The 17,144-nt window shown below is 34.9% G+C and overlaps 1 protein-coding gene across 7 annotated transcripts in view; it reads right to left on the bottom strand.

The window, feature by feature from the left end:
• Window positions 1-17,144, bottom strand: part of supt3h (SPT3 homolog, SAGA and STAGA complex component) — a 230,806-nt gene that overhangs the window by 23,152 nt on the left and 190,510 nt on the right. For all 7 annotated transcript variants that reach the window (XM_088624993.1, XM_088624991.1, XM_088624997.1 and 4 more), the window contains one exon: window positions 14,181-14,291. In XM_088624993.1, the coding sequence (XP_088481119.1) occupies window positions 14,181-14,291 (111 nt within the window). The remainder of the gene's footprint in view (window positions 1-14,180; window positions 14,292-17,144) is intronic.

Below are 17,144 nucleotides of genomic sequence, written 5' to 3'. Positions count from 1 at the left end.
GCAGAGATTATATAGCAAGGGAATTGTTCTTTGCATAACTACCCATGGCTTTAAAACGTCTTGTCTGATATCACACATGATGTTTTTGACATACTGTCTAAACTAAAAAAAGAATACAACATTGTACATTATGGCACAAAGTACACCATCACAGCACAGCAACAACAGCATTGTTCAGGATATTACTTTAAATAGAAAAGGAGGAGAGCAGCACAGTGGTGCCACGGTTAGCACAGCTGCCTCAAATCCTTGTTCCTAGGGTGCCATCTGTGTTGAGTTTGTTTGTTCTCCCCATGTTTGTATGGGCTTTCTCCCACATTCCAAAGACATGCTGTTGTGAGTGTGGCCCAGTCCACTGCATGGCACACAGACACCACTCATACCATCCTGCCTTGAGCCTGTTGCTTGCTGGGATAGGCTCTGGCTTCCCTGCTACCCTGTATTAGATAAATCTGTTAGAAAATGGATAGATGGAAAAGTAGTATATATCTACACAGAGTGTACCAGCCATTCAGACTTTTTTCATATCATCAGTGATGAATGGCTGCTTTGCCCTGCATGAGAAGATGGTTATGGATGAATTCTGACCGACACAATAATGGACAATAGGCTGAAGAGTAATGTAATTCAGACTGATATTATTGTCATTAAGGAAATGTTGATAGGAATGCAGCATAGATGAAACAGCAACTGGAATTTTTCATTTACCGTAACTATCTACAATAATGAGAATTTAAAATCAAAATATAAAACAGCAAATCCAATCATTAGTTTTGCTTGTAGTCTTCGGCTTTATTGTATTCTTTAAATTGAAGGTCTCAAAGTCCTAAAATATACATGGTATGAAAGAACAGTTTATTTACTCATAGTTCTATATGTTGTTGTTATTTTGGATTCAGCTACTTTTAGGAATACTTTTTAGAAGAACAGAAAGTGTAGAAACTGTCAAATTACAGAAAAAGCTGTTCTGGCAATACCTGTATTTACAGGAATTTGAACACCTTTGAAAAGTAAAATTTTCCCAATACCATCACTTGTCATTCACGTACTGTATCTTATGGATTTGCATCTCAAATGTGCTCATTAAATGTCAATATGAAGGCTTAACATACTTAACAGTTGTTGGGGAGTGAAAACATGTTTCCATAACTCTAGTGTACTTTGTGCCATATCAGTACATAAATGTATCAATTTCAGTAAGAAAAGAGCACTTTAAAGCCTAAGAACTTTGGATTCTTTCCAAACTAACTAAACCAATTTGGCTTCTAAACAAACTACAGTTGGCTGCTTTCATTCTAGCCCATTTCACTCGTAATCAGCAAATGAACTGCACTGATGTCTGTTCAGTGGGGTCTCTTTTTCTCTTTCTTTCTGAATTGAGCTCAATTAAAAACTAAAACAGAGCTGCTTTAAATTTATTTTCTCAGGAAAAAAAATCACTTTACAAACATAGTACAGTAAGCAGATATGTCAAATTAAAGGCCTTCTTTCAAAATATACTCAGCAGGCTATCAGTGTAATTACAGAGCAATAAAATTCCGAAAGTGAAATATTCACATTCTACACTTTGTTTGTGAAATGTGGGATTTAAATATAAGCTCCAAATATATGGACATGCATTTATTTTAATTAGTCAGAAGATACTATATACACTGCTTCATACACTCTGGAGTAACTAAATAAGGTATCCATTAGTCTACAACAAACATGCCCAGACGTAAATTTAACTTCAGAAGAATGTACTGTACTGCTTGTGTGCTGCAATGGGAGAAATCTCGAAATCTTCAGCTTCAGGTAACAAGACTGTCATGTTTTCTGAAGGTAAAAATATTTTTAAATGGGAAATGAAAAAAAACCTTTCTCTTTCCCACAAAAGAAATGTTATGTTCTTCTGTTATGCACTTGTAAAGCACAATGTTAAATAATTCAGTAGAGTGGGTACATTGCAACTCACTGAGGCAAAACAACCCATACCTGAAGATAGGAACCAGTAAAGGTTTATTCCATGCTGAAAAGAGGAGAAAGGAAACACAATGTTTCAGCTGTGGACCCTTCTTCAGGTATAAAGCACATCTTTTCCATCTAACAAATAGGTGTAACGTTCTAATATTCTACTAAATTATCCAAAGTAATATATAAAATAACACACATTATTACATACTGCTCTATGGGGTTTGAAAAGCTACACATTAAATCTAAAACAGAAAAAAATATCTGTGTTAATTGCTTCGGCCTAATTATGTTGTTGGCTTATTTGGTGAGCAATCTGAGATACTGATTTAACATTTAACCCAGATTTTTATTAGTCAGGCATGTCCAACAGCTAGCACTTTGCTTTCCATCTTCTGTTCACTCAACTCTACTTAAACAGTTCAACAGTTCAAACAGCCCTGTTAAACAGAAACATAATACTAAATGATTAACAGTTTCTACTGCATGTAATAAAGAGTTTGCTCATCCTTTTAGAAATACAGTGCAAGGTATCTACAGTGTGGAAGACATGAATCTTTCTGACTCTGTGCCAAAACTTTTTATACTCCTAGTGATTATAACTACATTATATCATCCATTATTCTTCATTGTTCTGAATTGTACTATGTAACATTCTGTTAGAAAAGCACAGGAAAAGCTGACAGATGTATAAAATGTGCAGCAAATTGTTAATCATCAGAACAATAACAACTGCTATTATTGTTTTTATTAGAATTAAGTAAAACAAGTACTAAAATTAAATTAGTAGAACTGGAAACATTAAATGTATTTTATCAATTTATTAAATACTTAACCGGGAAAGAATCCTTTGAAATTTAAGTATGGTTTCCATCAGTTTAACTATTATGTTTGCATTAATATAGAATATCAAAGCTTCAGTTTGATAAGTACAATAATAAACCTGGTAATACTCCTTATACAGGGAGTTTAATCCAAGCAGAGTCTGATTACTTTTATTAAATCTTAAATAAGAACTCATTTAAAATGCACATGTTGCACATCTGAAATTAATAATAACCTTCTGACTGAAAAGCCACTGAGGGCAAAGTAATTTTTTTTCACATTGATTTTTTAATTTTATTTTGCAAACCCTGCCAGAGTTTCTCACACTTCAGTAAATTCTTCTCCATGCACTGAAGAGTTTTCTAAAAATATATATATATACGCCAATAGTACTGTGATTATGTCTTGGCACAAATTGAAAAAGCATATTAGAAGAGCGACAAATATTAACGGGCATGAGAAGAACATTAGGAGTACAAAAATAATTTTTCTGTGAATAATGAATCTGTTTAATTAGTTTACTGGAATTACTCTTAATCAGTTTGTTCTCTTCTTGTTTAATACAGTGTTGTATTTTTAAAATTTTTTCATAGAAGTAGGCAGATGTGTCGATATCTATAACTGATAAATTTGCCTTGGAGTCAGCTTCATTGTGTAAAAAAACATGCCCTTGAAGGTATTGAAGAATAATGCATATTTTGCAAAGAAAAAAACAAAGGCATCAGTCATTAGTTAGTAGATAGCTGTGTCTTATGTAGTTGTGAGTAACTCCATGAGCCCATCACTCCCTGACACAGCTACAGTATGTGAACGTTGTGAACATTTCCAATTATTTCAGTACAGATTACTAATACAGTCATTCCATTTACTAAGATCAGAAAGAAAAGAAAAAAAGTTTGTTGTCAAATCTAAAATTATGTGCATTGTGTCATGTCGTGTCATTTACCAAACCGCATTATACTATATGGTGTCGCGGGAAGCAGGAGCCTACCCAGGCAAGCAACGAGCGCAAGGCAGGGTACACTCTGGAAACATAATACCAGAGTCCATCGCACCAGTCCATCGCAGGGCAAATGAAAGCCAATCATACATGGGGACAATTTGGAGGCCACGGTAAAGGCAGAGGGGAGATAACAGGATAACTCCCTACTTTATCGAGAAATGCCCAGGGATTTTTAGTGACCACTGAGAGTCAGGACCTCGGTTTAACATCTCACCTGAAAGACGGTGCCCACTACAGTATAGTGTCCCCGCCACTATACCGGGGCATTAGGACCCACCCAGACTGCAGGGTGGGCACCCCCAGCTGGTCCCAGTAACACCACCTCCAGCAGGTGGTCTCCCATCCATGTACTGACCAGGCTCAACCCTGCTTAGCTTCAGTGGGTTGCCAGTTGTGAGTTGGAGGGTGATATGGCTGCTGACTATGTATATTGTGCCAAAGTTAAAAGTAGGGGTAATGTGTACAGTATATACAATACATTACAAATGTGTAGCACAGATCTAAGACAAGCAATCAGAAGAAAATGACCTTGGTCAATGCCAGCATCAAGTCCATTTGAAAAGCAATTGGAAAGTGATGGAAGCTGGGCTACTTCATGAAATGGAGATATATTTAATAAAAACGTAGGGAATTAAAAAAATAAAAAGAACAGTGCATCATTCTGTTAAACTGGTTCCTAAAGGGTTTCTTCTAATTCAGACTGAAGCCAATTAAAATGATCTGAGGACTGATAGGTACAGTATGTCACATAATGACAAGTGGAAAGGACTCAATCACTTCTGCTTTTACTGAAAGAAGAACTAGCTCTCCCCAAATCTCTTTTAGTTCATAATCCTGAAAGAAACTGCAAAAGTAAATAAATTAATTAAACAGCACAGAACGGTGACAGAGAAACAAAAATACAATGAAGTACAGATTCTGGATCTAGAATAGGAAGTACTTTTTATCTGCACTGAGGGTCTGAGATACAGTATTCTTTAATAGGTGGATCCACAAGTTTTTTTGTATAACATACTAGTGACCATATTTGTAGGTCAACAGATTTTCTGTTTATTGTATAACCTTTCTTATATTCCAAAGATCAAGAGTCAATAAAATATCAATGGCACTTTATACTATTACCAGTATATTACAATATGCTATGACTGAAAGTGTGTTATTCTTAAGGTTGAATGTGCACAATTGTGCACTTACTGTACTGTAAATGCTGTTTAATGTTTAGGAATTTGTTCTCGTCTTTTTTATCAAATTTTACTGCCTTACGACATGTATTGAAGATAATTGTCATGGATAAATTCTGCTTTCCATAACTATCAAATCACTTTTTAACATTAGTCACGTTTTCTAAAACCCAAGTTTATATACTGAAGCTACAAACTTATGTGCTGGCACCCTGTGTGTAACAACATAATTCTACAGTTAATAAGTATCACTAGTGTGTTAATTACACTATGTTTTCAACGATAAATCTTTTATGTTCTTTAAGATTTTAAGTTAGTTAAATGGTAATACTTCATCCTTGCAGGCAGAAACTAACTGCTCTCTAAGTATGATGGTAATGAAGGATGAATACTGACTGACCTCACAAGAAAGCCTTTATTTTCCATAACACATTATGCTTAACATAAAGCAAAACTATTTTTCAGCTTTAGTTGCACATGACAGCTGTTTTTATGTTTTTATCAAAGGATACAGTCACACATAGTAAAGGTCACCAGATATTTTATACATGTATAAAAAATCTGTTCATTCAGAACAAATTTACATATGATATCATTTATTTTGTGTAACATTTGACATTTAGCTTGCTGAAGTGCTGTGAAGCAACTTTTGTGTCAACTGCTCATGAGTCATTAGGGCTCTTTGCTTGGAATCTTAAAAGGTTGTGTTTGAAATGATCTGAGCCTCTTACTGCCCTACTGCCTTAATCAGATCTGAAAGTCAATAACTCCACAGTGATTAGGGCTGGTAAAGCTGTATAAAACTGATAAGGTCTGTAAAGATATTCTTCTTCCAAAAGTGAAACATAAATAAGAAAAAAACAAGCCTCGTACTGATCAAAATAACTACAGTACATACATCTTGGGTTCATTTGCTTTTCTTAAGCGATTTCCAGAGTTTATATAAGAACATAAGAAAGGTCACATACTGTACAAGGGGTTAGAAACCATTAAGCCTTTTGTACATAGCTGATTGATCCAAGGATCTCTAACCCTTTATTAAAAAACCAAGGGCATTAGCACTGTCCCACACTTCCACAACCCTTTTTGTAGCTTGAATTCATGTTTGAGTTTGAAGCAACAGATGATTAAGGAAGTCATAAAATTTTCAAATTCTACTAAGAAAATATATTTTAATTTGATTTGCCTTATCAAGATCGACATTATTTACTTCAACCTTATACAGTACTTATTAATCAAATTTTGGAATTACCTTAAGAAAAACAATTTATTCTGAAGCAAAACACTTTGAGTATAATCCTATACATGTGAGTTCAAATTGCAGCTAAGATGGGCACTGCAGTCAGCTGCCTGAGCTTCTCACTGTGGTCAGGGATATCAAATTGAATTCCTGCAGGATCTTTCAATCTGAGAAGCCCTTACACAATTATTCAAATGAATGTTCATACACATATATGGGGTAATTATTAAAGTCTTCCGAGCCAAGTAATACAGTAAGTATTATGGTTGTACATTTAATTGAAAAAAAAAATAGATCTGATATGTTACTAACAGCTTGGATGGAAGAAAAACCAAGAGACAATACACATACCTGTACCAGGAAATGCATCTGACACTCCTGAAATTCATGGGTAGGGTTTGGATGTGTTTATGGATGTTTGGATAGACCAGTGTGTCAAGCTGAATGTTCTGCTAGAGTGATCATATAAAACGGATGTCTCTAGTACCTGTGAGAAGCATTCTGAAACACATAGAAAGCATTTGTAGTTACAGTAAAACCAGAAATTTTCATTTGTATTTTCATATACATTTAATTAATTTTGAAAAATTAAAAAAAATAAGGGACAAAATGTCTACAGTAACTTGCTACCACTTGTAGCCTAGTCTCGTCTAACCTGAGAAGGCAAGTGAGGGTGGGACAGGAAAATACTTGAATGGAAGAAAGAAAAACAGGCTGCTGCTGAACGTGACATTGGTGGAGCAGAAGATGGCATTTTTCCCTCTGGAGCAGAAACCAGTGCCCACGAATGCCCAGATACATAAGATGAAATGTTAAACTGAAGACCCAATTACTTATCCATTAAAGAGCTCATGACAATGTTAGCAAAAGTATGCGTGTGAACCCCAGTGGTCTGGCTAAACTCTAACCTGGGCTTATGCAATCTGGCTTTCCTAAAGCTGCCCTTAAAATCAATTGGTCAATTTCTCACTGTTTTACACGTGTAATGTGGTGATACAGGCTGGCGGCTAATGCTCCTCTGAGAGGCCACAGCTGCTGGTACTGTAGTTACTGTCTTGATAGAAGACAACTGCGGTCCTCTCTATATAAACTGAGCTCTCTTAGAAGGTGTGTGACAGAAGAAGAAGCTGGAAGTGTAGCTGCACTCCAGGGCTTTCCAGCCTTGAGACCAGCCAAGGCACTTACTGCTGAAAGAAAGAGAGAAAACTCAGAACCAAACGAAGAAGCCTGACTACAGCAGGCAGGCTACCAGAAAAAGAAAGTCTGTGAAGACAAAAAACTACAGAAGAGTTTTTGTTTTCTCTTGACTTTTTTAAAAAGAAGACTAAAAGAGTGCTGCTCTGTCTTGCCTATAACATGGAGCTACTAATGTATAATAACTGCTTTAATGAAGTTGTTGATGAAGTGGGCCTACCCCATATGCAGAGTAATTTGTTTTCAGTGCAGTGTGTATGTCATAAAAGCAGACTGTCAAGAGTTTTTTTAAACATTACATACAGTAAATATCTAGATGCATATTAAAAAAAAACACTTTGTAGCAATGTGTTTCTTTTGTGTATGACATGGCCATGATCTTTACGAAAAATCGTAAATACGTATACTACAGTATGTACCATACCTGTATATGTAACCCTGATTTTTCTGCTTATGGTTGTTCACTGTTGGACGATGCATGCAATTTATCCAGAAAACAGCTTTTACCCAAACTGTACTGTGCAACAAAGACATTAATGACGACATACAATGAAAACACTTTATTTTAATTTATATTGAATATATTTCAGGAGTTAGAACTATGTACAATAGGTACCTAACAAGGCACAGGTAAAACAAATAAATCCAGACCACTCCACAAATTCTGCACAGAACTCTATGGTATAGCTATGTGATGCAATGCAACAGCCCTCAAAACATCACTGGAATGAGGTCAATTACTTGCACTGAAATCTCAGTGATGCCATCAGTGACGATCATTTTTTTTTAAATGGGTGACTTTTTTTTTAAATCAAAGCAGAAGCACAATGCTTTGATAGCTGATCTTCAGTGACAGTCAAGTGAGTATAAATCCTTAAACACTGCATAGCTCAAAAACCTCCAAAGCACACACACACAGACATTTTTCGGGCACCCCCTTTTCCTAAGTATTCTAATGAATGTTTCATGGTTTGAAATGAAGAAAATCAAGGAAAGCAGCAGGTAGTGTCAAACTAAGCAACAGTACATTCCAGACATGGCTGATGTGCCTGGGGCCTGAATGTGTATCTCACGGCTGTTATCTTTATTAGAGGAACATGGTTCCCCACCACCACTCAGCTGACGCTTATACTGTAGATGTCACTCGACTGTAAAAATATTTTCATCATTGCCAAACTGACAAGCCATGAAGTCCCAATTAATTTGATATGCAACTGGTTGAATGGTACCTTCTAAGTGATAGTTAACAATTCTGTATTACGAACCTCAAGACCTGGTACATACAGTATCTACAGTGCCCATGGGCCTTTGATAGGACACCAGCTGCTTTGTATGGATAGGGCTATACAAATGTTAATTTTCTTCCTGGGTGCTGATCTTAAAATTTACACTGTCAGGCCACCAAACACATTTTTTATTCATTCTCTGGAGTTTTTTGGTCATCTCACATGGTACAAGATTCAGCTCAAGTCAGATTGCTCACTGGTGTAATTAATCATGGTTTAAAACTGGCTCCAGTTGCAATAAACTAAACCAATTACATGAGAGAATCCATTTAATTATCTCTGAACAATTCCTGGTCAGCCACCTAAAACAAAGTATCAACAGTAAATGCCAATGGCTACAAAAAATTATGTCACTGAATCGCTGCTGTGGCTATATAAACCATATGATCTTTTCAAAATACCAATGCTTTCATACTCAACTTTTAAAGTAATACTCCTCCTCTAAATGCACAAACTGCTTCTCTTCATACAGTATATGTTTTAAAACTTTTAGTTGTAGGACAACTTTAATATTGATATTTGAAAATATCAAATGGACCCAAACTCACGACAAACATTATAAAAATACAAAAATATTATACTTTTTAACATCCGTTTACTATGCATCTATGAAAAATATTGTATGATGCTGAGTAGAAAAACAATCTTCCCAGCATTGCTAAATATAATCCACTTAAATGCACATGCCAGGGAGCAGTTAAGGGTAGCTATATTTCCTGAATTGTTCAGAAAATATAAGCATGGCTATTTTTTAACTGTTTTTTTATTTGCCTGATCAAATTTAGACCTCAGCACTGCAGCTTGGGGAGGATAGATGATGGATAAGTGTCTTCCAATCTCCCTGTCTAGCCAGAGCGTCTTTTTCGCATATGGTCCTAATCATCACTGGTTGTCCTGTTGGTGAGTTCAGGAGAAGGAAGCTGAGCACAGCCTGTCCTATTGAACTGACTAGATCACAGCGTGATGCACAGAATGGACCTCCTGATTCCAACAAGTTCAAGCTTGGTATTCTCAGGAAAACAAAAACATGGTGTGTCAACTAGAGCAAGTTAAGTAAAGCAAGTGACTTAGAAACCCCTTGTCTCTGATGTTCTAGATAAGTGGGTTGAATAAATGTCTAATTATTACTATACTATCATTATTATAAGTTTCCATCCAACATCAGCAATTCCTTAGACACATAATTCCATTTAAGTCTCATGACTCCGATACGCTTTCAAACTGTTTACCATTTCAGTGGTGCGAAGAGAAAGAGGACTACAGTTTCATTTTATGATTAATATAACATTAACAGTCAGAAATTCTTCCATTCCTGAAGGCTAAATTTTGATTTACCTTATTTTATTTGACTGTTACAAGACACAGGGTTTTATTGACGCCATTATAAATTATAAAGAAGCTGTAAGAATCAACAAAGAAACACAAAAACAACTTAATTCACTGCCTGACTACTTACTGATACCACTCTTGCACAGACATTCCATGAAATGTACTGCAGCTTCACTGAAACTTGTCTCAGTTATCCTCATGGTTTGCTATTTGCTAGAATATCTCAACTAAATTCCACTGAATTCAGTAAATGGATTACAGCCTTTAAAATCAAACTTAATGCAAGCTCTGGATATGAATAGTGCACATAAGGAAAATGTTTTTTTTTTATTAAAAACACTCCAGATTTTACACATATTAAAAATTCAAGAAAATATTTACAGTAAAGTAATGAAAATACAATGGTTACATAATACTATTAGTATATCCTTTCATGAATACCCTATATACATTCTTTTTTAAAAAGTATTAATAAATCATTCCATCTCTGTTGAAAATAGTTAAAATGGTTAAAACAAACACTTTATTAGACGTAAATGTATATTATTTGTGCATATATGCATAATGCAGAACTAAGAAGAAAAGGTAAATGAAAAAATCTGCTTTTATATTTTAACAAGTTATATAATTCAAAACATGATAAAGACATTTGACCTTATGTGAATATTATTTCACCTTAAAGCATTGATTGCCGCAGTATCTGAAATTAAATGCAATATATTTTTTATAAGTCCATGAGATGCAAATGTGTATCTGTATTTAATAAAATACTAAACAAAAAATGATTTTAAGGGAAACCAAATGTTAGCCACAAGTAATAACACCTAAAGTAAACTTTCATCTGTAATCATTTCTAACAATAATCCTCTCATGCAAATTACATTACTGGTGTAGAGTATAGTAGTACACATATGTAGTACATTTGAATTAATATCATTTTTACCATTACTAAAGGGTTTCTTAAATGTTAGTTCTACTTTATAAATACTCCACAGCTGTATTTCAAGACATTAATCACTTGCAGTTTGCAAGTGCAACTGCTTAATTCAACTGTTTGTACTGTATCACTTTACATGGCACAGACAATAAGAATGCAAAAATTCAAAATGACTCTGTGATACTAGAACTCTCATACTTCAGTTTTAAATTAGGAAATTAAATTTAATTGGCCAGATTTTGATCACAGAGCAAAGCACTACTGAAAACAAACAGCAAAGAACCAGATTAACTAACTCAAAGTTGGGGCAAAGTGTCAGCTGCACTGCATGCTACAGTACTTCTTAGCCACACTCTCTTTCCACAGTGGCGTTAGTGACTGTGGCCTGTCGACCTTCTGGAGTGTGGTCTAATTAACGCTGGCTTGTGAAGCAATGATGGTGTGAAGTGAGTTCGAGTCTTTGAATTTGCATTTTAAAAGAGCCATCCCAGGAAGACTTCTCAGTGCAATCCTCTGGGATAATCAGGAATGAGGAATAACAGACTATAAATAAGGGGTGTTGAGCTGGGTGTTGTGGGGTAACTGAAATGTTCAAAACCGAAAGCAGAAGAAGCAAATGAGAAAATACACATAGAGAGTAGAGTATTAACAAAATGTTAACTATAAATTATGTATTTATTTGTATCTCTAAAAAAAGTTGTACAGAGTTTTATAGTACCTGATTGGAAATAAATAGACATATAGTTTACTTTGCATTAGAGTGTCTCTCACACTTTCTAACAAGGTGCTACATACAGTACAGTATATACAGTCTACTGTATATATTTACATAAACAGAAAACATAATCTTATTGTTAAAGGAGAAAATTCACATGTATCAAAAGAAAAGAAAGGAAGAATATCATATTCATGTTTCTGAGTCTGTATCTTTTTCTTAATACAGACACTGAATATGTACTGTAAGTTTCCTTTGTACCACTGGCAGATACGAGACATGGGAAAACCACATTGTACATACAGTATGTCACACTAAATCTACTACTTCTAAAATTTTATTAAATAAAGTAACAGAAAATGTTTTTCAATATTATTAATAATAATGTTCTTCTTTTTTTCTAATGCCCAAGTAACAACTCAAAAAGTTGAGAAAATAATGACAAAAGCAAAGATGATGAAAATGTAAAAAATACAGCAAAAGACGAAGATCAGAGAATAACAGCTCAGGTTTACAGTAGCAATATCTTTTCAATGTATATTTAAAATGGCTAATGGTATCCTTGTAATTATACAGTTTAGGTGCTATCCAGGAAAATGTTCAATGGCTCAAAGAACACCACTTTTGGTTTAAGTAGCAACAGCCAAAAGACTGCAAGCTGCATATGAAGCATATGCCGAAGTTGTAAGGTGCTAAACCAAGCCGAACCTTAAAAAACAAGAATTCAGTATAAAGCTAATGCTGAAGTGACATGAGCATAAGATTAAGTTTAATTAGAATTTGTGCTGAGGTCTGGACATATGGCAGTTTGTTATGAGTGAGCATTGCATTACTGATTCAATATGAGAAAAAAAGCATGTACTTTATGATCCTCTCGGTATCTGGCTTTTTATGGCAGGAGTGAGGAGAGGGATGAACAAAATTATGTAGGTAGAAAAAAAAGGTACTTTAATAATATTATGAATATTCCTTCGTAAGCTAAGTTTATAAAAATTACACTACTTAACTTTTTTACAGATAAGCATGGCTAAAATTCAAACCCACCAATAACCACCTTCAGAATTTCATATTGACGAAAGAATGATCCTGGCTCAGTGTGGTCTTTCATGGTTCAAATAAAGGAAATGCTCGTGTATTCGATTTTTAACATCACTCAAGCACACAGTTAAAGAAAACAAGGAGTAATCAAAAAATGTTCCTAGAACTGACCTTTGTGGTACACCCAATGCAACTATTTTGTTTGGTATTGAACATTGCCCATTTTTTCCTTACAGCCACTTATGTAAGATTTAACCAAAAAGAGAAAAGAACTTGTATTAACTAAAGCCTTTTCCAGTCAAGCCAGCAAAATAGTCTAAATAATTTTTTAACTCATTAATGATTTTAGCTAATGTGCAACAGAACACTTAAAATAATTTTAAAAATTCATTTAATAATGTGTATATACAAATAAAGGAATTGAAATTACTACTCTTCAAATGCTGCAACAAAACAGTTACCTAATAATATCTGAATTCATTTTTGACTAATGTTTAGGAATGAACAACTCAGCAGGGAGATATTGCTAGTGGTGTGGTCACCACATTTGCATGTACTAAGGATTATTTGTAAAAAGCAAGTGAACCTGTTATGATGTTTATGCATACAGTAAAAATGTTATTACACACTAGCGTTACATGCACCAACTCTGGTTGGTGTTTAATAATAATGATATAGACATTGATGTTTTCACTTTATTTTGATGTTTTGGAGCTGTTTTTTTCTTTTTGTTCCTAACAGATCAACATTAAATCCTTTTAAAAGATACCAGTGTAATTCACAACTAGCCAGTAGTAGTAAGGGTGTTAGGCAAGCTAATTTCCCAATTTTTTGTTTGTGCTGGGTGCTACGCTTGTCCAAAACTTCTTTCTTGGTACAAGCCACTCCCTTCAGCATGAAGCCAATGATGTCACATAATGCCCTAGCACTAAGGTTATCTAAATTGGGCAACAGTAAGTTCCATGTCCCAATTATTATTAGAGATCTTGGCAGCATAACAACATTCTCAGTACATTATGCAATGCTCAGGTACTGGCACAGTCAATTACAGCCAGGAATAGTTTGAACATGAAGCAATATTTAAAAACAAAAGTAAGCATTTTTGATGCCCACATTCTACTAACAAAAGGAAAAATTTATAATTTAACTTTTCTGACAGCCGCCAGTCTCCAACATTTTCTAACAACTTACATATTTAATAGCTGAACAAATATTTTCTTTCATAAAAATGTCCAGGCATTCATATCATTTTTCAAGTGCAAATAGATTAAAATGATATAAAAAAGACTTCATTTGTATTTCCAAAATGGACAAAAATTACAGCATTTAATTCCTCAGTAGAATTATGCCACTTTTATAAAGAAAATTACACTAACCGCAAATTGCTCGCAACAATTCCAATACTTCTTAGCTTGACCACTTTAAAATCAGACTTTTCTGAGATTATAAATATAACTTTTTTATAGCTCTGTTATTACGTACTGTGAATGGGGAGAGTGGGCCAATCTTGTGGCTGTAGCGCCGGATCGCTTCTCTGATGTGGGAGGGCTGGATGGCATTGCTTTGAGCCTCCAGACCACAGGCTGCAGCGCTCTGCAACAGAAAAACACATAAATTGTTGCTAAATCAAAAACACTGCTTTCCGCGCTTCTCTGTACAACAGAGCAACGGTACACAAAGAAAAAACTCAGAATACCGAGACCTCCAAAAGAACACAGCAAATACATTTTGTGACAAATTTCATTAAGTCCGCAGAATTTTGAAGGGAGATGCATGACCGTTCAAAGACTTTTGAGTCTTGCATAATAAAAAACAGAAATGGAGATGCCTGTTTTTCTGTTGTTCTTTTCCGTCTTCTTAAAGATGTACCACTAATGCTTAAAAGGTTCATAGGGTTATTCATCAATAAAACCTCTTTCTGGTGCTGCTTTTCAACAACAAATCAATGGCTACTAAAAGACAGGCTATTTATCAAAATATCAACCTAATTATAATAAACACTTTCATATAATAAAGGAAAAAATATATTTTATATACATTTATACTGTTATTTACCTGCAATCAATGAGCTGTATCAGAAACTACCAGTTTATACAGTAGTTGACAAACTATTACATCCATCTATTGTCTAACTGCTTCATCCAATTCAGGGTCACGGGATAACCAGCATCAATCCTGGCGAGCAGCAGGCATAAGGAGGGGATATACCGCAGACAGGAATACAGTCCGTCACAGGGCACACAGACAGACACAAACTCACACCAGGGCCAGTGTTCCCAGAAGCCAATTAACCTACCAGCCATCTTTGGACTATGGGATGAAACAGGAGCAACCAGAGAAAACCCTTGTGAACACAGGGAGAACATACAAACTCCATACGGCTAGCACCCCAGGAACTGAACCCAGGGATCAAGGGCTTTGAGCCGGCAATGTTAACTACTGTGCCACCCTGCTGCCCTTTATTACATCCAACACATAACAAAATATTTGCTGCTGGAAAAGGAGGAAAAAATATCATTTTGGCATTTTCTTAAAAGAGGCTCCAAGAGGATTAACGAGACAAATAATCTGACAAAATGTATTGTGCTTGCCAAAAACGTAGCTGCATTGTACATTTTAGCAACGGACAGATCAAATACAGTACATGGATTACATTAATTATACTATCTACAGAACTTTTACTTTCTACACTTATTGTTTCATTCATGAAAGTTTAAGTTTTCACTGAAATATTTAGATTCTTGCAAGAATTTGCCAGCAGACAAAAAAAATGTGCTTTTACAGTGCTGTGTCGTGAATCCTGGTTAATCCACTTTAATCTGTCTTCAACCAATGTGGTCTGTTTAGATATCCCCTACATCTTAATGTCTCACTCCTGCTTGGAATTATTTCATAAAATACAGCAGAGAAATTTATGAGATGGCTGAGATCCCTCCACCGGATGTGCCTATCTCCATATTAAACACAGACTTCACTAAAACGAAAGCAGGATTTACTAAACTATGCAGATTACAAACAAACCAAAGAAATGCACTTCTAGTTTATTATCTACAGGAACTAGCTGCTCAATAAATCAAATTGCACATGATGCAGTGGTACTTTTTTTAGTATTATATCTCATGATATAAAGTGCAGAGACAGAGTTTCCTTATGAAGATAAAATTAACAAATCATATGCTAAAAAATAGGCTTATATTCTAAATGTTTTCTGAACTTTAAATAGGTTTTCAAAAAACTTATTTAACCTGTGTTTTCTTGTTTCTTTTATACTACATATCTTGTTATACAGTCTGTGTGAAATCTACACAACTAAGTACAATTTCAATATACAACAGTTAAACAACAGTTTAACAACAGTTAAAACTGAGTTTTAATTGAGTTTTTTTAGCTTGTTTTTACACAATTTTGCAAAAGGTTTAAAAATTGGGTTTTGTCATTTAAAAATAGGTTTACATGGCAGTGGTGCTGCCTTTTGAATCATGCAAATGTGCGGCAGTGATCTGCAACCCAGCGCTGACAGACTGCAGTACTTTACTGGCACAGACTCAGTTCCAACTGTGACGCAGTTCCAGTAACTGCATTTACTGAAGTGTGCCTTCACAGGAGCTGGCTGAGAAATGCCCACATGAGCTCAGTGAGTATGCATTCTTGTTCTTGTTATCAAGTGCTTTGGATTCCTCTTTTGAAATCTAGGAATCTAGTTCCTCAGTCCTAGGCCTGCGCGACTGACATTGTGGCAGATTTTCTAAGTCCCCTTAAAGCACTAGCAAATACATTATTTACTGTGTGACAATAGCTATTGTCTGTGTTAACACAAATGATATCATTTCTATTTAATGCATTTTTAAGAATGAAATAGTACTGAACCCTGGTCATCTAGTTATTCTTTATTCCTTTCTGTGTGATAAAGAACACAAAACAAGAGAAAGGGAAAATGGAAATGTAATTTACAAATGCTAATATCTGTTTTAGTGTATTTTAACCTCATAGAATAGGAGCACAGTTTTCCTGTTTAACTGTTGTTTTCTTTCTCATATGATATCACTACCGGCCTCTGCCATCTCCTGGTGACTCCAACCCCAAAGACCCCTGCATCTGTGAATAGAGCTTCATGAGAGATGCATGAGAGATGACTTTATCATGTAAATCCTACTATTGTTTTTTATGTCAATGGACAACAGGACAACAGCAAATCAAATAAACCTAAATGCCCTCTACAAACAGAGGGGTCTTAAAAAAGGTAAACATTGCTTATGTTTCTGAAATTCAAAAGCAAATGAAAGCTAGTAAACTAGTTATGCTTGAAGGAATACCAATTCAGGATGATTAACAAACTAATGATCCTGAAAATCTACATTTTTATGTAGAAACAGATAAAAGAAATTCAAAAAGAATAAAATTCACATCTGGGAAAATAGCTGGAAGGAAATCTTATAAGTGAAAAAT

Source organism: Lepisosteus platostomus, chromosome 3 (genome assembly GCF_059453375.1).
Source record: "Lepisosteus platostomus isolate fLepPlt1 chromosome 3, fLepPlt1.hap1, whole genome shotgun sequence".
Taxonomy (NCBI): Eukaryota; Metazoa; Chordata; class Actinopteri; order Semionotiformes; family Lepisosteidae; genus Lepisosteus; species Lepisosteus platostomus.
The sequence above is the reverse complement of the archived record's forward strand: the minus strand, read 5'-3'. Positions and strand labels throughout refer to the sequence as shown.